This window comes from Chiroxiphia lanceolata, chromosome 4 (assembly GCF_009829145.1).
Source record: "Chiroxiphia lanceolata isolate bChiLan1 chromosome 4, bChiLan1.pri, whole genome shotgun sequence".
Lineage (NCBI taxonomy): Eukaryota > Metazoa > Chordata > Aves > Passeriformes > Pipridae > Chiroxiphia > Chiroxiphia lanceolata.
Window position 1 is genome coordinate 24,137,591 of NC_045640.1, and position 27,458 is coordinate 24,165,048.

Here is a 27,458-nt window from a genome sequence, read left to right on the forward strand (position 1 = left end):
TTTCTTCTGTGGTGTACAATGTGTCTTCTTTCATCCAATAGTCATGGTATATCGTATGGCAATACCTGAAACTAAAGAAAACAGTATCAGAAAAAAGAGGAGGTTAGTTAGGTCTTTCCTAATTGATCTCAAATGTTGTAATTTTGGCTTTCACAGTAATGAATTCTCCTCTTTATTACAAAAGACAACAACAGTGGAACTAAAAGGCAGACAAAATTGTGTCAAAAGGCCTAAGACTGATACTGGACAGCTGAATGGTGGCTCAGGTACCTGCCCCATGAGAGTATGATACAGCAACCTGAGTGAGGCACACTGGGCCTTACCCACTTTCAGGGAAGCTGAGCCAAAAGCTGCCCTGGAGAGCATTTATCATATTCACCTGGCTGAAGTGCCCCTCTGTGCCCAACTGCATTTCCCATTCTGTACTGATACACAGTGGGACAAATCTGGAAATAATGAAGTGAAAGCAGCTTTTTCCACACTCCCAAGTGAAATGCTTCTCAGTAATCATCGATGACACTTCTGAAATTTGGCCTTCATCTCCCAGAGTAACATGTGATGAAAGAAACGGAAATAGGATAGGTCATTTGATGTGTATTTTACCAATAAGGTATTCCATGCCATGTTATGTCAGTTCAGATATAAAATAGACGGGAAGGAAGCAAGTGGCCCCTTCTCTTCCAGGTAGCTGAGCGGAGCGGTCGGGCAGTTCCTTCGGGGGAGAAGAGCATCGGTTGTGGGGAAGTATCTTTATTTTTAGTTCTTCTCTGTGTGTATAGTGTTTATAGCATCTTCCCTCTTTGTGTAAACATAAACACCCTTTCTTAGTAGCTTCATTTCTGTAGGGTTTTTTTTCCCTTCTTTTTCCCCCTTCCCCCCTCCCCTTCCCTCTGGAGGGACTGGGCACAGGCCCACTAGATACCTGGTGTTCAGCCAAAGTAAACAATGACTATGTATTCAAAGTAAACAATAAATATGAAAATGCTCTGATCTCAATCAAGTTCAGCTTACTTTTTAGGGAACTATGCAATGATGAGGGAGGAGAAGAGGGAGGCAGTGTGGAAGCACAGGATTTCTGTACTTCTTATTTGCACACTGAGTGAAAAAGCAAATTTAACTTGTCACCCATTCTGGTAGTTCCTGTAGCTGCAGGCCCAGTTACAACGTCTGTCTCCATTTTCTTTTACATCATAAGAGCTGGGATAAGAAATGTACCTTGGCTGTGAAATCATACTGGAGGCAGCAGCTGCTGAAGTGAGCTAGAAAATGACAAGTGTAGGCAGGATACCATGCATCAAAAATTGATGCTGGCTAATGGAACAGTGGGTTTAAACAGCCTGCACAGTGCTCCTTACAGTCCAGTTCTGCCAGCAAGCAGGATTGCTTCCCTTTGGAACCCTTTGTGTCTGTTTTGGAGAGAAGCACATCCTGGCATGCATTTTATGCAGGACCCAATAACTGTGCCAAGTACCCTGGAATGTGCTCAGCAATCTGATTCTGTGAGCTCTTTTGTACTGAGAGGAGTTTTCATTTCAATGTAAGATTAAGATGAAGCAGAAACAGAGGAGGAATTACCTTTCATGATACTTAAAAAACAAACGTAATTAAAAAACAAATGTAATTGAGTGCATACAGTTCTGAAAACAATTTAAAGCTGCATGAGGGCATTAATCATAGAATCATAGTTATCTGCAGAAATTACTGAAAGTATAAAAAATTATGTCTAACAAAAAGAGCCAACTGGCAAACCCAGTAGGTCAGTATATTAGTAGGAACTTCTGCCTTCAGCAGCTTCACTCCATATTTAATGATAGCTTTAACCCCAGTAGTATCACTTCAGAGCACTGAAGCAGTGCTTTTCAGAAACGGTGTCAAAAGGATAATTGGAAGGATCCTAGCAATTTAAAATCACACCTACTATTCTTCACAAACACCTGCATGAAAAACAGCTTAACTGTAATCTTTCTCTCTCTCCTGAGCACACTTGGTACTTGTCTTTGCTAGAATATTTTATGAGTTTCACTGTTTTCTCTGCATAATATCTATCTTCTGTTGTTTCTGTGGGTGTCTTGCTTGAAGACAGATGAGAGAGAGATTCTTTAAAATATGAAAACATTTTTGTGAAGTCACAGTCACATAAGGAAAAGCAGGGGAAGAATATTTTTAGCTGCATTTTCTGTTTGTGCTACTAAGTTCAGCAATGATGGCATTTAAAGACCTCTTCAAGAAGGTAGCAGGGGCCTGAGCCAAAGCCCAGGTAATATCCTAGGTACATCTGCACTGAACTTTTCTGGCATTAGACTAGAATATGCACAATCACATTCCTAATTTGCTAGGGGATTGTTTCCTTAGAAAACAACGGCAGTGATGATACTGTGAATGTAGCTGGATAGGAATCAACCTCTCATACTCTTAGTTATTTACTCTGGCCATAGGAGGGTTCATGTCCACATGCTTCTCAGATTGTAAGAGAGTAAAAGGACCCATCAAATTTTTCTATTTTACAATTTCTTTGAAAGAGGTTTTCATCTTTTCAGCCATACACATGCTTCCCTGTGCGTCGTCCCTACCTGTCATCCACATTGTGGTCCAGTGTTATAATCCATTTCACCTGAAGATAAGATCCTGCCTTAAATTCTATGTTCACTGGGAGACTGACTTGTCTTATCTGACTATACAGTAGCGCTGTCACTCAGAAAGAAATACAGAGATGTGAAGCACCTTACATGTTCAAGAATCTTAAAGCTCTTTACAAAGAGAGTTGAAAGCATTGATGGCAAAAGGCAGTGTACTAAAAATCATTGGCAATTGCTGATGTGGAACTTTCATTATCTTTTATGCAGCCTTTAGCATGTATACCCATTTTATTAAAAGAATTAATGGGATGTAGGACATCAAGATTGTTTTATCTTTCCCTTGGGGCATTGATTGTCAAAAAGATTGCAGTAAATAAAATGTTCGGGATAATAGTGACCTATTTGGGTGAATTTGATCTAGCATCAGGTCAGAGCATAGCACTGGGCACTTCCAAGAAAAAAAAAAGAAAAAAAAAAAAAGAAAAAAAGGGAAAGTCCACAACAGTTGGCTTTAAGACACTTAGTTTTTCTTCCTTCTTTCTTCATAAAATAACAGCACTTCCTCCAGGAACTGTCAGGTCTGTATCGGTCTCTAATTTCCCCAAATAGAACAGTGTTCTGTCCCTAGTCATTCATGAAATCCATTAGTGCTGCTTTTGATTCAGAGAATACAGTGCTGCTTCCCCTTAAACAGGCAGAGGAGAGCAGTACTGCAGGAGAGGCCTCATGATTTCTCTTCAGGCTATATAAACACGTGGCTTTTATTCTGCCCCAATCACTCAAAGATTGAAGAGCAGCGTAAATCATTTCTTTGTCTTATACCTTTTGTTATTAATATTAACTCAAACCGTGATCTGTGCCTTCTGTACTTCCAGTTGGAGGGGGAGTGGGAGGGGAAGCAAGCAGCAATGTGGTTTTAGCAGGAGTACTAAATTGGAAAATACCATTTCTAAACCATGACATATGTAAGGAGAGGACTGTCTTAAAACACTTAAGAGAAATTGCTTATTAATTTTTTCCAGGGCAGTTGCTAATATGGTAGTTTAATGAAAGATGGCAAAAACAGAGGAGGATTCTTACCTTCGGCACTCAAATGTAAAAATAATAGTAACTGTGAAAATACACAGAGATTAAGTAACCTATGCTGAAGAGATTCTCCTTTGGCAAAGGCACAAGCGCAGAAGTTGTGCATTTTTTATTAACTGAATTAGCTGTCAGCGTGATAGTAAATAATTAAGCATGTCTGTGCATGCACACAGATATATAGATGCACACAGATATATAGATACACACAGACACATGGGATATAAGTATATTTATAAACATATGGTCATATGTTTATCAGTATATTTTATGATCAACAGTATTGTCTTAAAGACTTTAAAATACACTTATAGAAAGAAACATGTCTTTTTCTGGCATGAAAAGAAAAACACAGCAGAAAGTTTCAATGTGTAATTGATTATAGGTATCTCTCTCAATTCACTAACAAGAGGAATACTTCCCTGTTGCAAACTTCAGCAATGAGCAAATAATATGCAAATCAGTCTCCCCTGACCATTCCTGTGGCCAAAAATAATGTTGTTCAGCCTTTCAGCTTTCACTGTTTTGGGTTAAGGGCCACTGCTGAGGCCATCAGCAGGTTCTCCAGCTCAGTAGCAATAATGATGGTGATCAGAGTGATCCTTGCTTTTTTATTTCCTCCTTCTCATGCTGCTGTTACAACTACCACAGCTGCTGTGTAGGCAGCCTCTTGACAGAGAATCAAACGCTGTGCTGTGGTTAATGTTTTTTCTTAGAGCAGCTTCAGCTGGCTGGAAATGAGGAGAAGTGTAGCTCAAAAATGGTTTGCCTGTCCCTGTCTTGCCTATTTGATCCAGGGCAGGCATGGAGGTAACTCTTACCAACTAGACAGAAGCCAGATTTGAAGCAGGGAAGGGTGGCACTATCCCAGGAACTCACTCAGATTTCTAGCTCTGGCTAGAACCCTTCCTTATTTGAGGAGGCTCTCGTATCAGTGGTCTGAAATGCATGTGCTTCAGGGGAGCAGCAGTCAGTGTGATACAAAGATGATCCTTTTTGATCAAGAAGCTCCTGATACATACTTCTTATCTCCATCCCACCTCCTTCTCTGGAAGAAAAACAGGTTTTATCAAGTCAATGTAGTCTAAAACTGTCTTTGTCAATTCTGGAACTTAATCATTTTGGCATTTTTCAGTCTCAGGACTCAGCTGTTCATGTGCAGCACTTGTAGCACAGCCAGCTCCTCCCTGTTGAGCAAACTAGTTTTTAGCAGCATTGTAGAGACTTCATAGAGACAAACCCAGCACTCATGAGAAAAGCAGATGACAATCTCCTTCCCCAGCCTTGGTAACCAAAAGCACTTCTTGCTAGCAAGCTTTTCAGTAGCTGCAGCATTGGTAGCCACTGAGCCACACACAGACACAAGTAGTAATGAGCTGAATCTGACCTTATCAGAGGAAGGGAGAAGTGGTTTTTTGGAGGAAGTGAAGAAAGCTAAAGCAGAAAGCGCTTTTGACTATTTTCACAGAGTGTTTAGCTCTGAGATGTATGCCTTTGAGAAATGTATTCAAAACCTAACATCATGAAAGGCAAGATCTAGATCTAAGTTCCTGCCTCTGCAGCCACATCCTTTAATAATATTTTCACACAATGTCATGTAACACTATAATTTCATGTACTCAGCATTATTCCCACAGATCACATCTAGCTTTCACCTCACTGCCAGTTGTCCCTCTGACAGGAAGACTGAGTTATGGCCTGGAAAGCAAGGCTGCTTCTGTACAGTGCAGCATTGAATAAGGCTTTTGGGGTTTCTCAAAACACCTAATCTTCTTTCAGTCACTCACCCAGAGATTAAGGAAAGGGATTGATTAATCCCAAAGTGTCCCAGATCTCATATATTGTCTCATAAAGCAATCAAATATCTGAAAAGTTATTCCATCTCTTCTTTCTACCCTTTAATACTTAACACGTAAGATAATGAAAGCAAAAGGTCATCCCAACATTTACTCCCATGTCTAGCAACACAAAAATTAAATTTGCATGGGAATGGGCCATGACTTCTTTCCCTGCTTCTAAAAGATGAGTTTTGGTGAACGCGACATCCTGGACGGACAAAGCACGCTTGTGATCAGCCACAATACTGTATAAATGAAGGCACTGAATACAGGTGAGCACCCCCCTAGTGACGCAACCTATTACAACCTAAGAAATGTCTTATTTTTAACCTGAGAGTAAATCTTCTCACAAAAAACCAATTAAGGTGGGCAGGTACATAGCAGACAGGGATATGGGAGGATAAAGAGAGACAGTTGACAAATATCAGTAAAAAAAATGGTCTAGAACTGAAATGGCTGGGAGGAGTCTCTGAGAAAAGGAAGAAGCTGCCCTACAGGAAGGCTGATGGGGCCTGCAAAATGCCTGCTCACTCGGAAGCTGAGTCCAAATGGCAAACAGCTGAACTCAGATGATCTGAGAGGTGCTCTCAGTTATGTTCACAGACTTCCCAACTCATGTTATCTCATTGTGCCTCCTGATATTCTCGTTTTAGAACAGTAAGAATAACAATTTCTCATCTCTGTAAGTCCTCGTAAGATCTATGGATGGCAACCACTTAAAAAGTGGTCAGTATTTTTAATTACTGTAGTACACCATCCTATGACCCAGCTAGACTCACTCAAACACCAAAAAAAATTATCTAGCTCAGTTTTTAATTTATTATGGAAGTATCTCATCTTCTGTCAGCAACAGTGTTGAAAAATTTATTCTTTAGCTCTGCTCTCAACATACAATTTCATCTTCATGGTTCCACATGAAGCAAAAAAAGTCAAACTGCTCTTCAGTACCTCAATTCTTTTTAACACAATAAAAAGATAGCATGACATAATATTGAGTTTTCAATATAAAACTCCATCCAATTTAAATAAAGGTAAAGAAGGAGCCTCCTTAAGCCTTGAACCTAAAAAATTACCACACACAGTAATATCATCTGTTCAAGTAGCATAACCTTGTCTATATTACTTATTCAAGTAGCATCTGTTCTGTTTCGAGATATTACAAGTATTTTCAGGAAGAGATACCTCTTAGTGCACATTTCTTTCCAGACTTATTTCCTTACATCTGGACTTCCTGAAACAATTACTGGAGCACAAGGCCTGGAGAAAGTTAGAAGTGGGAGATTAGTTTTAGTTCCAAGAGGAAACCAACTTCTCGTCATTCCTTCTGACTGGTGTGAGAACATCAGAGTGATCCAATTCTTTGGTTTGGGGAATTTCATCAGCAAGCTATGTATTTAAAATATGGGATTTTCTTCAGAGATCATTTGCAAATTGCTTTTTTTCCTCTGCCCTTGTCGGAAACAAATGTCAGTACATTGCTGAAGTGTAGGACACAATACTTTACACCAGAAAAAAAGTGTCAGAATTTGCACCAGGACCTGCAGGGACACACAGGGTTTAATGGGCTAACACATTTGATTATAGATCACTTTTGGTAGCAGAAGGAAAATTGATTCTCTTTTCCTGCCACCTACATCTTACAAAACACATTATCCAGTTTTTCATCTCATATACTTGGCTAGACAAAGTAGTAATTTATTTTGAGCAGATATTGCCTACTATTACTTCCAAAAATACAAGGCAAAACAGAGTAATTGGAGTTGTAAGATGTTTACTTACCTTCTAGATCTAGAGTTGATCCTCATGACAATGCTCTTGTTCAGGAATTACAGGCAGTATCTTTGTGGTCTGTGCAGTAAGTGGAATCTGTTGTTTGCTACTTTTCACTATTGAAAGTTAAAATCATTTTTATCCATATTATAAAACAGCAAGTACATCTGCAGAGTGTTGAACTTGAATATGCAAGTTTGAAAATAATTGAGACATATCTGAACATAAGACAGAGATGTACAAAGAGGTTTTCAGTGAGATTTCAGTGCCCAGAGACACAGATACATATCAGGAACTACTGAAAGTACTAACCATGTTTTGTATTTAACTTCTTCTTAATACCAGTAGGACTACAACATGCTGATCCTAAGTCTTCCTGGGAAGCAGCTTGAAGGTAGGCAAATAAATTGCTCCTGAAATTTACTGAATAGTGAAAATCCAAAAGCATGCAGATTTGGAGTTCACAGAATCACAGAATTTGCTGAGTTGGAAGGGACCCACAAGGATCATCAAGTCCAACTCTTAGGCCTGCACAGGACCATCCCCAAGAGTCATACCACATGCCCGAGAGTATCATCCAAATGCTTCTTGAACTCTGTCAGGCTTGGGGCTGTGACCACTTCCCTGAGGAGCCTGTTCCAGTGCCCAGCCATCCTCTGGGGGAAGAACCTTTTTCTAATATCCAACCTAAACCTTCCCTGACACAATTTCAGGCCATTCCCTCAGGTCCTGACATGAGTCCCCCAAAATACAAAACCCTACATTTGGCCAGTTAAGCAGAAACAACTGATTAATTTTCACTTAAGGGCAGCACAGATTGCCACTCAGGCACACATGGTGTGGCCCCAGCTCACTTGTCATACACAGGGGGAGATACTGCGTATCACCATGTTGTTAACAAAGATGACAGCATGAACCTCAGAAGCAGGAAAGGTGTGGTGATGCCTTTAGCACACTGATAACACCAATCCTCATATCTTGCTGTGATACAGATAAGGAAATGCAGAAATAGCATTGTCAGGCAAATAACGCAGAGTTGTTGATCCAGTGCATTTGTCAAAGAACTACTGTAGAACAAAATATTTTACCTCCAGGTCCATCCTCTCCCTGACCATCCATTACTTCTGTAAGCTTACAAATGGATTTCTACTGAGTTGATAACAGGAGGATAAACTGTGCTACTTATATTTAGCTACTTCCCTTCTCCACTGACTGTATCATTTGGGCTTCTCTCTTTACAAATGCAATCAAAAAGTAGAGTTTGGATCTTTGCCATTAAGCAACTGAATATGAAAAGCAAACTCAAAATAAAACTGGGATAGTTTTAAAAAAATAACAATGTATTGTTTCACCTCCAGGATGAACCTGGAGAGAATGTGAATGTAGGCTAATATTCCCTTCAGTGCCTGTGTGTAACAGTGTTCTTCATGCATGCAAATCAAGCAGAAAAAAGGCCTCTTGTGCATCAGTGCTCTATGGAAAGCATTCAGGGGCTTTAAAAAGCTCCTGAAAGTTACCTGTATCCTATGGATTTTATCCTCCTTTTTATCTGAAGAATAAAAAAGCCCCAAAGCGATAATAAGGCTTTGCACTTTTCTCTGGAAACGTTGCATCTCAGAAACATCTAAGTCTCTGTTAAATATTGAATACTATGACAAGCTTTGCTTTTCCCAGCATTATTCATTTCACTTGCAGAGGAAAAAACAACTATTCAGTTATGACAGGAACCAAGAGGGATCAGAACAAAGTCGCTGATACTTCCATTGGTCAAGATTAAACAGGTTTCTCCTTTCTTGGTTTTGCATATATGTGCTGCTGCAAAAGATGTATCTTGCCTGTTCTCTTCGTTAAAAAGAAAATGTATTGCAGAATACAAGGAGGAGTGAATCTGAACTCGCTGGGATTCCAGCCCTGACTCTACTGAGTCAGCATTTGCTTCTATTTCCAACCTGTCAACTAACCTGAAGCTGTAGCAACACATCAGAGAGACAGCAGAATTTCCCCTATTTCCTCTAATCATGTAGGAGAGGAACTATTATTTGTAATGGTGTAGCACAGAAAACAATACAGGAATTTAAATGACCAAGAGGAAATTTGTCTTGTTGTTTCTTATGTGCAAATTACAGCTGTCAAGCCCACTTATATCAAATGCTATGAATGTCAAAAAGTCTCAACAGTCAGGAAACAATTGCAGGCCAGAAACCCTGAGGTTTTATTCTCTGAGTCCCAGTTGTCACCGTGATACTGCGATGTCTTTCTTTCAGGATGATTTATAAAATTACCATCTATGAAAATTAACTTTGTATTACTGTGAGCCAGTAGTGTGAGACAAAGAATCCTGTATTTGTATCCTAAAATGTAATAAACCAAATTGTGGCTCCATGAGCCAATGGAGTATCACTGAAAATGAGAATATATCTGTTTGAGAAATGTAGAACAATGCATTATGCTTGAACTAAGGTTGCCCACAGAGACTGTACAGTAATAACAAGATATTAACCATATGATTCCCTCTCTACATGGTCCAATTCTAGCATAGAATTCCAACACACCTTATGTCACTTTTAAAATAGGAGAAAAATAAACTAGGAATGCCATTCTTACTCTAGGAAAAGAAAGTCTAAATGCAAATCTATAGTGGTAGAATTCTAGTAATATAAACTCCCACTTAAGTATAACCCATTAGTTATATTAATGAAACTTCCAGACCCTGCTGAGCAGATTCAGCTTAGGTATTGAATGTCCTCATTTATACAATCTGCTTCCTATGCAACTTGTTGTTTGAGGTTTTTTTTATATAAAGTAGCAAACAGTTCACACACACTGGCCTACTCCCAACAAGCAATTCCGTACCATGCCCCCAGGCTGATTTTTTTTTTTAAGATACAACTATATGAGAACAGCTGCAGTTCAGTTAGTAGTACTAAACATAGTAGAGGTACTAAAGTGGTATAGGGAAAATGAGCTAAGGAAAAGGAATAACAGCAGGATAAGTATAACTGCCTTCCCTTTATGTGCAACTGAGGCTGATTTAAGCAGTAAGCTGCAATGATAATTCAGCAGTTTCTATCTAAGTACTTTTAAAACACTCTGGGGGTTACTTTCTAGTCTTCTGATTGCTATTATTAATTTATTACACTGTTCTAAAATCTCTTCTACTGCCTCTTCAATTTAAGAAAGTTTCTTAAAGAAATTCTTGTAATAAAATTCTCTTATGTGGGAATCTCACTAGGATTCTCTGTAGCGAACACAAAGCAAGGAAGTGACATTTCTTCTGTGGGTTATTTGCCATGTGTTTCCACGTGTTACTATCAAGTCCCATTGATACAAAATTGTTCTATGTCTGGAAATACAGATTAGCCACTTAAAAAATACTTACTTCTTGCACTAAAGAAAAAAGCACCCTCTAGCCTTTCCCTTCTCTTGTGGCTGCATTTAAGGGTAACTCTATTCTGTCAGTTCATACCATTCAAGGGACTATTAGACGTAAATACAATGGTAGGACCAGACTATTATACATAAATACAACGACAGGACCAGATCCAGAGTCTAGAAAACCTGCTTTGTACAGCTCACACTCTAATGTGTTCTTTTTTGCCTTAACAGCGCAGACAATATTTAGACAACATTTATGACCAGAATGCTTTAAAGCACCCTGTCCTCACTATATGTGCTTACACCCTTGTAGCACCACTAATTTGGAAGTTTTGTAACTTTAATCCTACCCTAGAGAACATTTTTCCCCTCTCCTCTGGCTGTGGGACTTGATGACAATAATTCATGTACATAAAGCCACTAACAGTTTCACATAACAGGCATCCATGCTGTAAATTATCTTTTTGTAGAACCAAAGTGACATCAAGACAGTAATTTTCTGAGCTACCTAGGAATTGACTCTGATTCTCAAAATATAGGTTTTGTTCTTTTTCATCCCTTATAGCTTTCCGAACTTTGAATAACCTTTCAGTAGTACCTATACATCTTTTCATCTGTATGATGTACGGTCACATCCTCTCAAGTACTCATTACTGTGTTTCCAGGGTGGCTGTATTGTCTCAATGTTTTGTTTCAATATTGCAAGCTATGCGCTAATGATAGTGAAAATATCATCAAGGGCTGTGAACAAAGGCATCTATAGCTATTTATAATCCATTATCACAGTAGCAAATCTTAAACTTAGCAATCGTGGAAAGAATAAACTCTTCATATGGATTTGACTCCACTTTAAATTACATTGGTATAAACTGTGAAATTGATTGGATTGACTGAAATTATGGTGTGTGAAATCAAAGAATTTTGTATTAAAATAATCTTATTACAGCAATTCATGCAATTAAACATCTTTCTGGGTTACACAAATAGATTGAAGTGGAAGTCACATAGAAGTGAGAATGACAGACCAATAAGGAATTCCTATTATCTTCAGTAAAATCTAGTAAAACTAGATCAGAATTTCCGTAAAACTCCACATCAAAAATGCCTTTGGATATACAACACTAAAAATGCCATTGTGAACATGCTGATAAAACAGGTATGGTATTAGTTAAGCTAGTCAAGACAATAGATGTCAGAAAAGTAATTCCTTTCCTGCTGGATGAAAATAATGAGCTCATAAATATATCTCAGAGGTAGCCAGTGCTGTAAGAGCAAGGAGCATAAATTGTACTCACAGGAGAGTTCAGACAGACAAGGAGCTATTCACCCTTTTCTAGGTAAAATTGAAATGCCATGAAATACAGAGTTGTAGAGAGAAATTATTGCATCTCCTCTGACTCCTGAAGAACTAACAAGACAAATAGCAAAGTACTCAAGCCTAGCCAAATTTAAAATAATTTTTTTATTTGCTGGCTTGGTATTTTTCTTCTTTTGGAGGGAGGTTAGTTTGCCATTTATAGCTATTGTTCTATATGTTCATGTTAATCTTTTTAAAGATATAGCTCCCCTCATGAAACCAGAAGCCATGAAATTAATTAAAGCATCTTTTAGCCGTGTCAGTAACACTCACAGCTGTAGCTGCTAATTGTAACTCACACAGAGATTTGTTACCAAACCATAACTTCTAGAATCAAAACTTTGAGTTTATCCATGCCATTTAATTTATCTGTGTTAAAACATACTACACTCTCGGAAGACCACAATTTTTTTCCTATCTGAAACACAAAAATTGTACTTTGTAGGAATTTTATCCTAGAAATAGGCTACAAAGTGCCAGCAGAGCCATTTTTTGAGTCCTGTTACATTCCATGCTTTGGTAGCAGATTTTATCAAGAATCACAAACACATAGAGCATACATACACACATGTACATCTCTCTATACTTTTCGTACACACACAAAGCGCTCAGCTGCCAAACCTCAAACCTGGCACATAACATGATCAAAAATGAAAAGGAGTTAAAAACCTCAAAGTTGTTAATGCAACACTCTGAGAAGACTGGGAGAACCATTCCCGTATGAAATATGTAAGTCTTCTTACAGATTTATTGTCAGAATTATTTCTTTATCATACAAAAATATTTCCATAACATAAGCCAGACAAAATTTGTGTAGGACCAAGGTAACTCTGAAACAAACCTGAAGCATTTCTTGACAGGAAAGACTTAAAAAATCTTTCTTGACCTCCTCAGGCCTCAAGATTTTTTAAGTGTTTTTTTTTACCTTTATATTACTTACCAGGATAAGGATGAATTTTAGTAGCAGATATGGTTCTTCTTGAATGTCTGGAACCCTTTCTTCTTAGAATAGTAGAAACTGATGTTGCTACTCTGTGTTTATAATCTGTTTTAAACAAAATGTGTTAGTCTCAGCACAGATTAGAAGGAAAGCTGGTAAACCCCTCATTCTTAAACTGTTGAACACCTTGGAAGGTATTAAAAAAATCAAGAAGGTGTTGAAATAAGAGGATAAGGAAAACTAAGGGCCAGATGATTTATATTTTCCCTTTCAAATTATTCCTTGTGTTTTTCTATACTGTGTACCTTTAACAAATTTTGGAAGGATATCAAAAAAGCACACATTCCAGTACAGGTTTGGACTCACAGTGCTGACAGTGGGATAGCAAGGATGGAGTGCACTGGCATCCTAGAGAGCTGACAAACTATTTGCAAGTGTGGGGTGTTCATCTTGGGAAGCCCAATTTGAGAGTAAGCTCCACACCACTCACAAAGATAGAGCTGGGTTGAACACCTCTGACTGTTCCTCAGCACCCAGTTCATAAACTCCTCAGTCTTTCCATCCTTCTGCTGCTCTCTAAACATTTAGTCTTGGTTCGCTTATTGCAGACAATTGTGCAGCTCTTATGGTCACCCCTGTTCTACAGTGACTGCAGTCCAGAAGCTCAGCCAGCTTCTGGTGACAGGCTCGCTTTTAGTTCTACGTAACAGAATTTATTTTTATCTTTTTCCTTTGAGAACACCAAGAAGTTCATTAAATTAGAATTATTTAGGTCATGATTTTCTTATGAATAGCCAGTGGAGATCTAAAACGCTGAAGCCCTAAGCATACACTGTAACAGTTAATGTCAAAGGAAGCTCTGGAAGTGTTTGTGAGACAAGGGAGGAAGGGAAAAGGCAAAACAACTAATTTCTAATCTAGGGCCTTTCTCATGGATCATTTGTAACCTCCAGTAAATTTATTTGGATATTTTATTTTATTCACTCATGAAAATAACATTTCAGAGAGTCTCAGTGTCTGCCTAACAGAATGCCTTGCAAGGTCTCAAGAGGAAATGAATAATTCCATATCTCTTAACAGCTTTTGGTGGTGCTCAGAAATTAAGAGAAAAACTACTAACTAAATTACAACTAATAATCATGACAATGAATTATGGAAAAATTCATAGCAGCTGTTTCAGGAACACAGTAATGTTCTTCTGTATTCTTTCAGCACTACTGAAAAAAAGCAATACATAGACTTGCAATTAAAGGTTCAGTTAAAATTATATCTTGTGATATATACACATCAGGAATATAGCCTTTAAATCTGACTTTATGTGCTTTTCTTTTCATCAGTAACATGTCGATGTTGTTTATTATGTTATATATCATAAATTTAACTCATAAACCCACTTTTCAACAATTAACACAAATATTCTAGAAGCAAATCAGTAATTAGAAGCCTCAAAAGGCATCTTTTCCTCCCTGCTTGTGTCCATGATGATGCTAAAAAACACGCACTTAATAGACAACTGATGTTTAAGAATAAAGGTATTAAAGAATTAATTATCAGTACTTATAGTTGTTCATCAAAAATAAGATGTTATGACTCAAAGCATAGAAAATCCTAGAAGTGACATTTATAAGTAGTTTTCAGATTACAAATATAAGTCTTTTAAATTAGAGCACTTAATAGCCTGCTTATAAAGACCTAATTTACACTTCGTGGGGGGTTTTTATACATAAAATAGGTCTCAGAATTTGGTTCTAACAATAAGTAAAAGATCATGTATTTTAACCAAGATAATCTGGTAAGGAGTTTCTTGAATTGGGGTAGGGGGACACAAATTTGACATTTCAATCAACTATTTTGCTTATTCATTAAAAATATATGCATAAAGTATTTACATTATGAAAAAAAAGTCACAGAAACATTTTGGGGGGGAACTCTTCTTCCTTCAGTTATGATTAACGCCATACTCCTATTGCTCTTTCGTTACAAAACTGCCTGTGGATACATCAGGATGATGAGGGAAATGGTTATGGTTTATCATTTTTTATTACCCCTGTGACCAGAGTCTCCACTCAGCACTTCTGAACTACAAGGGGAATGGACACGAGCCTGATAATAGCAACTAAATGCTGGTTGTCTGGAAGCATTCTGCCCACTCAGGGCTGATGCAGGCAGAAAGTCTCAGGAAATTGCTGTGAAAGCACCTAAGCACTATTCTCTCAAGTAACAGGTTAAGTAATATTCTTTTCATACAGACAAAAGGGAGCGTGCTCCTTGTACCACCTCCCTCTGACTTGGGAAGAAAAACAAGGACCAGCAGCCCACAAGTGGTCAATTTTCTGCATTGTTTTTTTTGCAGAGGACTTTATTGCTCAAAAGTCTCAAGCTCAGGGTACTCCTACACTTTTGTTCTTGCTTTCCTTAATTGCTAGAAAAAACACCATAAATCTGATTTCAGCCTGTATCCCAAGTGAATTACATAGGAAGAACCTGTCTTGGCTGGCGAAGGCATAATGCAGAAACAATCATTTCAGTCTCTGAACTTGGGGCAAGTTCTTTCAGAGCAAAGTTCTAATCACTTGGAATAGTCAAAAGTACTGGTTCACAAATCACAGCAATGTTTTCTTTGCTGAAATAATAGCAAAGAGAAAAAATCTTGTCCAGGATTAATTCAGCCCTGGGGTTAAGAAGAAACAGCTTGGTTGACCTGTAGTGGATTACACCACCAATGAATTTAGACAGTTTTTAGGACAGACAGCTGAGTGCATATCTCCTCCTATCAGTCCTGTAATTTTTCTTGACCATGACCTAGATGAATCATCTTCAGTAAGAAAAAAAGGTTGTTTCAATCCGCTTATATTGGTCATTGACATTTCTGCTTAAAACCTTCCACAAAGTTCAGCTGTAATTGTTTCATCTACTGAAATCACTGTGAAATCAGAAGTTCATATCACTAAGGAGCATAGGCCACCAAGCATCTGTCAAAAACCCCACAGTTCATTCACCATCAACAAGGCTGAATTTGCATCCACAATTCAGAGGTGAGAGGTGATACTGTCAGTCATCCAAGTACTTCAGTCCCTCTCTAAGAAACTTTTACCATCTGACAATTAAAATATCAGTGTCTGAACTACAGTAATAAACAACAGTTTTGTAATTGCAGATTAACTTTTTTTTACTTACAGATGTTTTTATTTTCTTGGATTATTTTGTAGATGACGATTGAAATAGTAAGCACAAAAACTACTGGAATCATAGTGAGCCAAATGATCTTCGTCATACACATTGGATCTGTCCACAAAACATAGAAGAGATGAAATTAAGCAGCAGAGAAATGCAGAACATTATATTTTGGTAGTGTTTTAGGTCGTGTCTATCCCCATAGATAAAAACAAAACAAAACAAAAGAGATTATGCCTTTTTCTTTCAGCCTTCTCTGGTTTTTGAAATTAAATTTCCTATCTAGAATTTAGCTTAATTTTCACCTGTATTTATCTCCCCAGAGCTGAAATAGTTACAGGTAGCTAAGAGAATGAAAACTTTTCAACTCAGCCAGGAAGAAAATGCTTCAAAGATCAACATTTTTATTTAAGGTAGAACAAGGGTAGAATATGTCTCCTCTATCTGGATGGAGCACAGAAGGAATTGGTTCACTGTCCAGTACTGGCATTTTCAGCTTCCTGGTCTATCTTCATATATGGGAGAAGATAAGATTCTACCTTATACAGAAGGCATTCTATAGAAATTTTCCTATAAAAAAGTGAGGAAATGCCACCTACAGGAGCTCTCTGGGGAGTTCTTTTAACTAAAACTGCCTTGGGGGAGAATCCCATGGGATTGGGTGCAGGAGGTAGGCTGCTCTTTTGGACAACAGCTGCTGCAGAAATGAACCCACATTCCACAGGGAATTAGTTCAATAACAAGTACAAGCCAGGACTATATAGGACAAAGAAAGGATGTGGGGAATTTTCGGATTGTTTGAAAGACCTTTCAAACTATTCTGGCAGCTGCATTTCAATGCATACCTTAGCACTGCCAAATAACTATTTTAAAAAACAAATATGTTACTCAGACTCATAAAAAAATTAATTACAGACAGTAGCCAAACCACTGTTTCCCTTTCCTTGACTTAGAATAGTATAATTAGACCTCCATCTCCCCTCGTGTATCTTCTCCATTGAGAACTCATGTGGTAAGTGCCAACAACCCCGTGGCTCTCTGAAGCACAGATTATCCCTCCTAATTCAGAACTAAAAATACCTTTTACACAGTAATTTAGGCTCCTTTCAAAGAGAGCACCCTACCCCATCTTGTAGTGGCTTGTAATGACTTGTGTATCAGCCCTTCTTAGTAAAAGCCCTGAGCACCTCTTTAGCTTTGTTTTGAAGTAAAGAGGGAAAAAAAAAAGATGTGTTGTTAATATTTATTGCTAATTTGAGATAACTACTACCTCAGTAAATCAGCATTAGCAAAGGGTGGTTAGCTCATAGTACTAGCACAAGTTAGCAGGGCAAGTTACAAATTATGCTCCTTTCATAGCTAGACCTAATTATTTTTTTAAAAAATCAGCCCTAAGTTGCCCTTTCTTCTCTAGGATTTTACCTGGACTTACCTAACATAGGTTAAGCCAACACCAAAATACGCATTTTTTTCCAACAAAGGTGCAGCATAAAATGCATTTCCCATACAAAAGCAAATTAATGTCATAATTCAGCAATTTCCAAATGATAAGTGTCGCATATAGACAGAATGGAATTTGTGACCATGATCAGACAATCCATTAAAAAACTCCTGCAGCACAAAGAGAAATATAAACACTGCAGGCTGTCCTCAGGGAAAACTAAGTCTAGTTCAGCTGAACATTTATCTTTTAAGCATACTGTAGTGAGGCTGTACAGTAGGATATTGCAGTACAACACCAAGAAAAGTCAAAACTGTCTCCTGATTCTTCTACCACCGAAGTTAACAGGGATTTTTAAATTTACCTCCAACACAACAGGGTCATGCCATTACCAAGGAATGGAAAACTGTAATTCCAGGTTTTTTCACATGTGTAATTTCTGAGTCTGTTGCTGCTAAGCAAGACAATGTACAGACATTTACTTTGCTGTATTTCTTTTAGAAAAAAAAGAAGGCCACAACTAAATCTGCTTTAGATCACTATCAAAACTGTTAGTTGTCTACTAACAATGGTCTTTTACTAACGGATGATCAAAATAGTATTCTCTTCTTGTGAAATATTTAAATACTTTCAAATGATTGCTGAAAGCAGAGAACTACCTACTAGATATTTTTTGCAACATTTGTTTCTCTTTATCAAGATTGTTTCTGGTTTGATTTCCATTGTGATTCTCTGTTGTAACTTACATTCCACATAAGACTTCAGTTGCAGTGAAATATTCATACAGTCATTTTGGTCTTCCATCATTGCCATTAGACAAGAATGATTTAGGTGTTCTTCGGCTGCATTTCTTCCTCCGACTATAGAATTGTTGATGTGTATTATCATCAGGTAATAAGTATTATGCTCTACTTCTTTATTGGAAACTGTAGAGAATTAAAATATTTATAAAAGTAAACAACATCATCTGTTTTCACTTCAAGGTTTTGCTTTTGGAATTAAAAATTAAAACAAAACTGTTGTACAACAAGTGGTAAACCAAGAGACAACTCTCAAGAAGAACAGTAAGTTTTCTGTCTCATTTGCAAAAACATATAGTTGGTTTTTACATTATTGGCTATAAAAAGGACAAATGGATACTGAGCAGATCTGAAGAGCATTGATTACCTATACAAACAGTATTTCCCCTGCAAATTATAGCCCCTTTCTTGCTTTACTGTCAGCTTCAGAGGTTTTCAGGTTTTTGTTGGTTCTGTCAGTTGTCAAAGGTAACAGGCAAAAATCAGGCTACGAAAAATAAAACCCCAGTAAAAGCCACACGATGATAGAGATTTGAAGTGTACACAGTCTGCCTCCTATCAGTTGAAGAAGGTCCTTGTTTCACTTCAAACTACACAAGCTGTGAGACTTGTGCTATGTTAACAAGAAACAGGTGAGAGATATTGTAAAAAGTGTTGAGTTGTACAGGTATAATTGAGAACAGAGTTTGTCTACGTATAACTTTTTATACTCCATACTTAAGACTGCTATTTTGTAATAAGAAAATTTTGGGGTTGGAAAATAACTGCATTTCTTATATTCAGGACTTGGTCAATTGCCCCTGTTGCTGACAATGTTAGAAAAGCAAAACACTGAAGCATCCTCTCCCCTTAAAGTTTCCAGATATTTGCAAGTGTATATGGCACAGAAAGAATGTGCTGCTACTGCTCTGAAAAGATGTGAATGTTGCTGAACTCTTCTCTGTACTGCTGTGCCATTCCTTATTCAGTGCTGCTTTTTATAAAACAAGCATGGCCATTTCTGATACTACACAGTTGTGGATATCATAGACTACAAAACCAAAAATGGTTATTTCTTATATTGCTGCCATCTGAATAGCTACCAACTGAATTAGTTCTTCAGATACTTTCTCACGCCTATCTTCACGAGACCAGCAATCTACAGACAGAGTTCCACAATGACATTTAAAAGTAAATTCAGCATGAAAAATTATCATAAAGTACAACTCCTTAAAAATAAATTAAATATATCAGAAAATTTAGCAAGATTAAAAGATTAAAAGCAAGATTAAAAACTGGGGTTATAAGAGTGTTCATAAAAGCCAGATGGCAGAGGTCGAATTTACAACAGAAATATTCCAGGTGGCTGCTGGCTAAGGCACTCTTCTCACAGCACCCACCTTCCAGACCAATAGAAAGTCCCCTAAAGATAATGAAATAACACCCCCCCTCGCCCTGTTTTATCCAAGATCCTCAAAGGAAATAAATCAACATTTTGCTACTAACATGTTTCACTGACAGATAGGAACAAATGCCACTGAGAATCTGGCATAAAACCTGCATTTTCTAGCCATGCAAAGACAAGCTAAAAAAAGACATTGTTCGTAGATTTGCAAAGACCATAGAGAACCACTTTCTTTTAACTACAAAATAAAAACATGTCTTTTATTTTGTAATTAACTGCTTCAAAAGTAAGTATTTCTCTTCACTCACTTTTTTTAGCTACTGATCCTTGATGATCAACGTTCACACTCCTCTTGGATTCACACTCTGTGCGTTTAGTATGAGACTGTTGTTCCCTCCCGGAGGACTGGCAAATACATGGAATATTTTGGAAGTCGGAATTATTTATAATGGCCTTCAGCAAAATATTCTGGTTTTCTCTTCTTTGTTGCACTGCTCTTTTGCAAGAATTGTTAAAAGTGCAAAGGGGAAAAGTGGTGTTATTCGATGAACAGGTATCCATGCATGACACAATTACAGTGTTAGCTGTAAAAGAAAGAGTACTGTATCAGCAAGACAGTCATAGAGGACATATGGACAAATATGTACATTGAAATGCCATGTAATGAATCCTTCAACCATCTTACCATGAAGTGCACTTTTTTTCTTGAGGATTATGACAGCACATTGAATGCATCATTTTTAAGAGAAAGCACGCACAATGTATTCCTAGAACCTAAATGCTGGATATTATTTGCTGAATTGTAAGAAATCTCTTGTAATAGTAACTTGAATTTGCAGTGGTATCTAGACACATTTCTGTTTCAAAGCTGCTCCAATTTGATTGTACTTGAAAAGAAGATGAAAGCACACGTTTAGAAGGGGAACATAGCCCTGGAACTGTGCAGTTGCAAATCTCCAGTACAATTATGTTCTAAAGTAGCTATAATCAGAATGAAAACTTTCTTTCCAAATGACATTGAAACCACACAGTGAAAATACACAGAAATGCTGCTGAACCCTCCACCCACACCCTTCACATTCACTTATGTTCAGTCAACAAACAGAAACCTTAATTATGACTATTAGGTTTGGTATTCATAGTCAAATTTCAGCATAAAAGTACTGTAGCTAGAGTACATTAATGCAGTTCTGGCAAGCAGCAAAAACCACAGAGTTAATTATTAATGACTGTCATTCGGTCTTCCACATAAAAGTAGAACTTTTTCATGCAAATTTTTACTTCTGTTAACTTTGAACTATTTTTTCAGTATAAAAAAAAATAAGAATAAAATACTTCTGTGACCTCGACATGAAACGTATTATAAATACAAATAACCACTTCCCAGAGTTGATGTAGCACTAACCTATAGTTTTGTAGCTGTGTTTCCAATTCTAGTAGTACCCTTGCGTCTGTATGAAGAGGAAATTTTGCATCAAACTCCCATTATGAGCAACTGGAGTAATATGTTCATAAGTCTTTATGTATAGAGAGTTGAAGATAGCTTTTAATTGCTCCAGTGCTCAGCTGCAATCTGACAGCTTCAACAGGCCACCCGTGCTTGCAGAGCAGCAGACTGACCTCAGAAATGGTTCAGTCAGGATTTTCGGACAGGATACAGAAATAAAATCGAAAGTCCAATGCCAAAGCCAATTATCTTCACTTTACTAACACTATTACGAGAGAGTCATAAACTCCTTATAAAACATAATAAATTGAAATGTAAAACACACATCCTACGCAGGAAAGAAAAAGTTAATTTTGATAAAAAAGGAAAAATGTCAGACAAAACTTAAGGCTTGATCTTTCCCTGAGGCAAGAAAAAACATATTCTCAAAATGCTTACAATCTGACCCACACAACCTGGCATGGAGCAGCCTCCTGAGGTCAAATTCTTCCAGCTGAAGGGGATGTTTTGTGTAGAACTTCTCTATGGAGATGAGCCAGGAGGAGAAATTGAATGCTTACTCTGCTCTCATGGCAAGCCGTGTGTGCACCTGGGCAACCAGTCCAAAACCACTGCTACAGCTTCTAAGGACAACTCATCATAATTCTCTAATATACCCTTTTCACCAAGAAACCTGTATGTGGACTTGAGAATCTGCTGACAGGGCTGTAACAGCAACCTATGTTCAGCACTGTGAAATCCACCTTGAACTTCACACATGGCTAAACAGGCTCCAGGGCTGCCTGTGAGCCATGTTGTAGGTGTGGAAAAGGCATGTCACCTGAGTGGAAAAACTTTGAATGCTGTTGTGTTAGGAAGGGTGCTTACCATCTTCTTGAAAGATCTCTACTGAGAAAACCAATCAAATTATGATCTAGCATAGGTAAAGCGGTTTTTTTCTGAGTCACAGGACTGTGGCCTTTCTAAGGAGGGATCTATATTGTTGAGCACTGTTAAGAAACACTACAACAAGACTAGATTTTCCCAGTGAATTATATGGCAGACAGAGAGCCATACCCATAGGAGGCTTGCTCCTTACCTCAGGACTGGGAAGTACCCTCCCAAGTGTAAACACAGCTAGAAATATGGGAAGGGGTTTGTGAAACCTGAATGCAGGCAGCCTGAAGAGTTAAGAGGATTGCTGAGATAAAACCATGCAAAGTACCTTTAGGAAAGTGCTTTATATTGAAAGACCTGCAATCTGCATGTTTAATGTTAGGAAGTTCTTTGATTATCGAATTCTTTGACTAAGCCTCTATTTACAGGGTGTTTTTCCATAGAAAATTCAATTCCATTAAAATGAAATTACTCACAGGGAAAATTAGAATTTGTAAAAAACTTGCTTCCCCTTAAGAAAATCCCAGATATTTCACTTAGGGTTGGTTTGACTCTTTTTCATTTGATCTGATTTTGAATAAATGCAGCAGTATATACAGTTGCATTTTGATAATTTCCTTACGGAAACTATAGTTACATAATATTGTAGAGATACAAGGCCTAAGGTACAAGCTGGGAAATACACAGTGGATAGATCAAAGAAAATACACTCCATCAAGTAGCTGGACCCAGGGGACAGGTCTGGGATTGAAAGCACCAGACTCCAAAACGACCACCTCCTGCCCTAAAGCAATGTAGTTCAAAGGTTCAATGACTTGCAACCAAACAAGTGGGTTGCTTTACAAATATAAAGGAAACATTTCACTTCTGGCAATGCTGAAATGTATTCTTTGGATAAATTTTTTAAAGCTTGTTTTTTGCAAATTGATTTCCCCCTAAATTTTTGTCTAATGAGAAATTTCCGTTTTTATTCCCTCTCCAGAATGAAAATAAAGGCTGGAACTTCCCCTGGGATAAAACATTCAGTACTTAGGAAGTCTCTGCCACTAATTTAGGAACCACTCACAGAGGAAGATTCAGCAACTGTATTTCACATCTCAAAGATTTGCAACAACTCTGCTGAAGCCTCATGGAGTAACCAGCAATTTGAAACATCTACCAAAAATTCTCTACATATTAGGTTTGTCACAAAATCTGAAATAAAACCAGTTTCCAATGAACCAGAGACCCAAAATCCTCAGAATTTGTTAAGAAATCATTCAACATATTTACTTTCTCATGTAATTCAAACATTGTTACCCAGTCTGTTATGCAGTCACAGAGTTTTTAAAATATCCAAAATACAGCAATAATTCTAATTTCCCAAATATAATTATATGCTGTTCCAAATATAATTCTATTCTGCTCATATACTTCACAATCTTATTTTAGACATGCTGTGCTTAAGATTTTATGTAGATACCAGAACTGCAGTGATCACACTATTGCAGCATAAAGCATCTCCAATAAGTGCAACCTAGGAAAATTATTATGGAAAAATCTTTGATGTTTGACAGTAAGGTTAATGTTTTCTTCTAGTAATAGTCATGTCATTGTTTATTTGCATAGTCTGTTCTAGCAAATACTTTGATTGCTTCTGAATGGAGGTAAAACATTAATTATTCCAATATCTTAAAGTGATTTATCAATGTCATGCTATTCAAAATTTCTGACAGCTTACCAAGTTTGTTCATTTATAAATTATAAAAGTCTATACATGATATTCTAATTACTGGCATGTTTATTCTTTGTGGTTACTGAAAATAGTACAAATATAAGTAACCTAATCTGGATATATTTTGATACTAAATATTTTCAGAAAATTATGTTTCATAAATAAATTATTTCATGATGCCTGAGAAAACACAACATTTGTCAAAGGGATGCTTTTCATTATAACATTTATCTATTCAAATGCTTACTTAGGAAGGAATGTGACAAAACTATTTTAATATTAATTTATTTATGGATTTTTGAGAGAGCACTCAATGCATAACTTACACACATGTATTTTGCATTCATCCCACGTCCAGTATCAGCCCTTAGGGTGTATTTGACATTTGTGCTAAAAGATTTGCACTGCTGCTACACCTATTACGCTCTATTTTTTGTCAGGTTACCACTGCATATCTCTTTCACAGACAACATCTCATTAACGGATAGTAATTGTACAAAGGTTTATAGGCATTTAAGTATAAAAACTTTTTTTAAGTTTTTTTTTTAAGACATTGGTACCTGGTATAAAAGGACATAAGCAATTTAACTACCCTCTTCATGATGAAGGTAGCAAAAATACAGTTGCATAGAAATACCAAAAATTTTGCAGAGTATGTAAGTGAATGACAAACTCCTTTCAAATTGTCTCATATAATTAACTCTGTTTATTAATAATCTAATAAAAAAAGTCTATATCTTTTTCAAAGTCCATATGAGTGCAGCATCCTAACTATCAGTTTTAGGAAAGTACGTGTCAACATTTCAATTGAAATCAGACTTCAGAATAAATAAGAGTCTTCAGAATAAATAAAAGCTGATCACTCACCTTCATGTATTTTGAAAAATTCAGGTAAACACAATATAAACACAGTAATTATTCCTAATACTAATTTGAAGATTGCTGGTTTTCTCAAAAGCAAGCACATGTCACTGAAGCGCTACCATCTAGCAGAGTGGTGGTAACTTCCTTCCTGTTTTAGCTTTTAACTTAGTGCAGACTTTATGCAAAATAACATCTATTCATTTCCTTTTCTTATTATGACTTTCCTTTTTACTTCTTGTTACATTAAGCTGCAGAAAGCCACATTTTGCTCTTACGTTGGCATAGATGGGGATGATACAACTGAATATAGTGAAGATAAAATGCACAGACTACAATGAAAATAAGAGAAAAATCATGCATAGAAATTATTCTATACATTTGGGGTAGTTTTGTTTTAAGAACTCCCTAATAGCTACTTTCATATACCTTCTAAACAGTAAATTAATTATCTTTGGGGAGGAATTTTGTTCTCATTTGACCAAGAAGATTTTAAAAAAATGAATCAGACCCTCATTATAAAAATGATTCAGAACCACATGAGTCAGATATGGATATTTCATTGTTTTATTTATATATATACGCATTGGGGCTAGGGGGAAGATAATGTTATGTAACACAAGATCTTTGAGACTTTAATAGACTATTTATTTGGTCATTACAATCTAAAATTTCTGATCTGGCAATAAGTGATGGGCTAGGTACAATGAAATGAATTGTTCATATTATCATTGCTGCTGTATTCTTAAAAGATAACAGGTGCGTTGCCAATCTGTCAAGTGTCTTCAGTGTGTATTTTACTATTCATTACACCACAAGAAGACTGGATAGAGCCATTGCTATTTCTATACATTGTAGTCACAATTTTTCAACTCAACTTTCCAGTTAAAAAAGTGAAGTATTTCATTTTGACAATCACCATGATATTCCATAAATTCTTCTTGCAGATAAGACTGCAAAGAACATTTCTGAAATGTTCTGAATAAAAGTACTCTCAATAATGCATATGTAAAAAAAAACCCTCAAATTTTGACTCAAATATTGAGTATATAAAGTATAAAGGATTTCATTAATTCAGAAAGCTGTCTTCTGATGTGTATTTTTCCTACAACCCATTAAATATTGAGTACTACCCAAACAAAGCAATGCTGTTGAAATTAAAATAAGAGGTGCTCTAAAAACTTGAAACACTTTTCTCGTCATCTAGTTATCTCAGAAGATGAGTAAGGCAGGTAGAAGTACTCATTCTATGGAAAGAGACAACGAAGCTGCAGGGAATAGAAGTTTACTAATATGATATTTTAAATACATCGCTTTTATGTAATGAAAGCAACGAAACCAAAGCAAAATGGACTGATTTTTTGGCAGTATGGTGGAACAGAAGTAATAGGATACAAAAAATCATAGATATGAATTTAAAAAGTACAACACTATGCAATTTATGTCATCCATTAGCAAATTAGCTCTACTTTGTTTTCGCCCCTTAAGTATCTTCTGTATCAATTTATATTTTCCTGTTTTCAAGGTTGTGTGGTGTTCACCCATCCTATCTGTCCAGAAGGAGTGTAGAAAATACTAGAAAACAGCAGGAAGACTTTGTCAAGTATCTGTCCCTTTCTGATATAGTCAGACTGTCATCGCTGTTGGTAGTGCCCAAGGTCAAAATAGAAATTGCCCTATAGGATCCCACCCAAGTTCAGGCTGAAAAAGTATTAACCTGTGGAATATGTTGAGCTTTAGATTTTATAGAAGAAGGCTTCCAAGAACTATGCAGTACAGATGGGGAATATCTATTTTAGGGCTACTGTGATGGCACATTTTAGTTTCATTTCTGTGTTCAGAGGGCCCAGATGTGATCTGCCTGCATGTTCCCCAGGGACACCTTAAGTTTTAGACACTGCTATCCTCAGGCAGTTCAGCATGTGTGGCCTGGCCACAAACAGACCTGGAAAATAGATTCCTTGGGGCACGCTGCTCTCCACCTAGCTAATAATTTTTACACAGCTGGAACAACTGGTACCTTTGAAAACCCTATCCTTTAGTCAAGTTTAGTTCAAATTAGCTCAATCATTTAAAGCCAGCCAGAGTGAGAACTGGCAGACAGACAAAGCACACAGCCACACAGCCCATATTTCCATGCAGAATTAAACAAAGCAAGAACTAACTATCTCATTACTGCATCAAACCTGCACCGCTATGCCTCAGCAGTGGCCTCGTGCACCCTTACATGCTGTCACACAGTCTATTAATTTGGAAAGTCATTCCATCTCTGGAAGGCAGCAGTCCCTGGTAAGGCATTGATCGACGAGGGCAGAAGAGGCTGTGTGTGTTCGCCCATGAGGCGGTGAGGAGCAGCTGCCTCAGCACCACACAGGCACAGATTCCAGAGGGGAGGCTACAGGCTGCGACCTGTGTCACCACAGCTTTATTTCTCTGAAATGGGGGAGTGGGCAGCTAAGGAAAAGTTCGGCTTCGTGCTTTTGGAAGACAGGTACGCAGGGACAGGACGAAACTTTTATGGGGTTAATCAAGAGAAACCCCACAAAAGGAGAAACCACCTCCCCTGCCGCTCCCCCTCGCCCCGCCGGCAGGGGGCGCGCGGCGCCACAGCCCGAGGGGAGAGGCCCCGGCCCCGGCCCCGGCCCCGCCCCGCCACACGCGGCGCGCGGCGCTCCCGCCCCGCGGCAGGGGGCGGGGCCAGCGAGGGGGAGGGCGTGGCCCAAACCGGCCCCGCCCCACGTCTGTTCCCGCCCCCGCCCGGCCGGAGGCGCCGAGCGCAGGGCGGGGCCGCGGGGACCCGACAGCGCCGGGCGGGAGCGCCC

General features: G+C 37.8%; 1 protein-coding gene across 3 annotated transcripts; it reads right to left on the bottom strand.

Annotated features, from left to right (window-relative positions):
* On the bottom strand, positions 1–27,202 carry TMEM156 (transmembrane protein 156). 3 transcript variants are annotated; one of them, XM_032686054.1, is made up of 8 exons: positions 26,354–27,202; positions 24,643–24,968; positions 20,047–20,322; positions 18,301–18,480; positions 16,117–16,224; positions 12,940–13,044; positions 7,277–7,383; positions 1–71 (listed from the first exon to the last, which is right to left on the bottom strand). In XM_032686054.1, exons 2-7 carry the CDS (start codon positions 24,740–24,742, stop codon positions 7,286–7,288), a joined length of 867 nt encoding a protein of 288 aa, XP_032541945.1. In that variant the 5' UTR covers positions 24,743–24,968; positions 26,354–27,202; the 3' UTR covers positions 1–71; positions 7,277–7,285. The 3 variants fall into 3 exon arrangements, with proteins under 3 accessions (XP_032541945.1, XP_032541946.1, XP_032541947.1); XM_032686056.1 differs by lacking the exon at positions 1–71 and adding an exon at positions 6,519–6,754; XM_032686055.1 differs by lacking the exon at positions 26,354–27,202 and having other exon boundaries at positions 24,643–25,081.
* Positions 27,203–27,458: the final 256 nt, after the last annotated feature.

What these genes read in the sequence shown, in the direction of transcription:
- TMEM156 (XM_032686054.1), bottom strand. Translation starts at nt 24,742, where the DNA reads ATGTGCTTGCTTTTGAGAAAACCAGCAATCTTCAAATTAGTATTAGGA. An exon ending in ATTTTTCAAAATACATGAAG is followed by an intron (nt 20,323 to 24,642) that starts GTGAGTGATCAG and finishes TTTCTTTTACAG; the next exon opens with CTAACACTGTAATTGTGTCA. An exon ending in ACTGAAGTCTTATGTGGAAT is followed by an intron (nt 16,225 to 18,300) that starts GTAAGTTACAAC and finishes TTTTGTGGACAG; the next exon opens with ATCCAATGTGTATGACGAAG.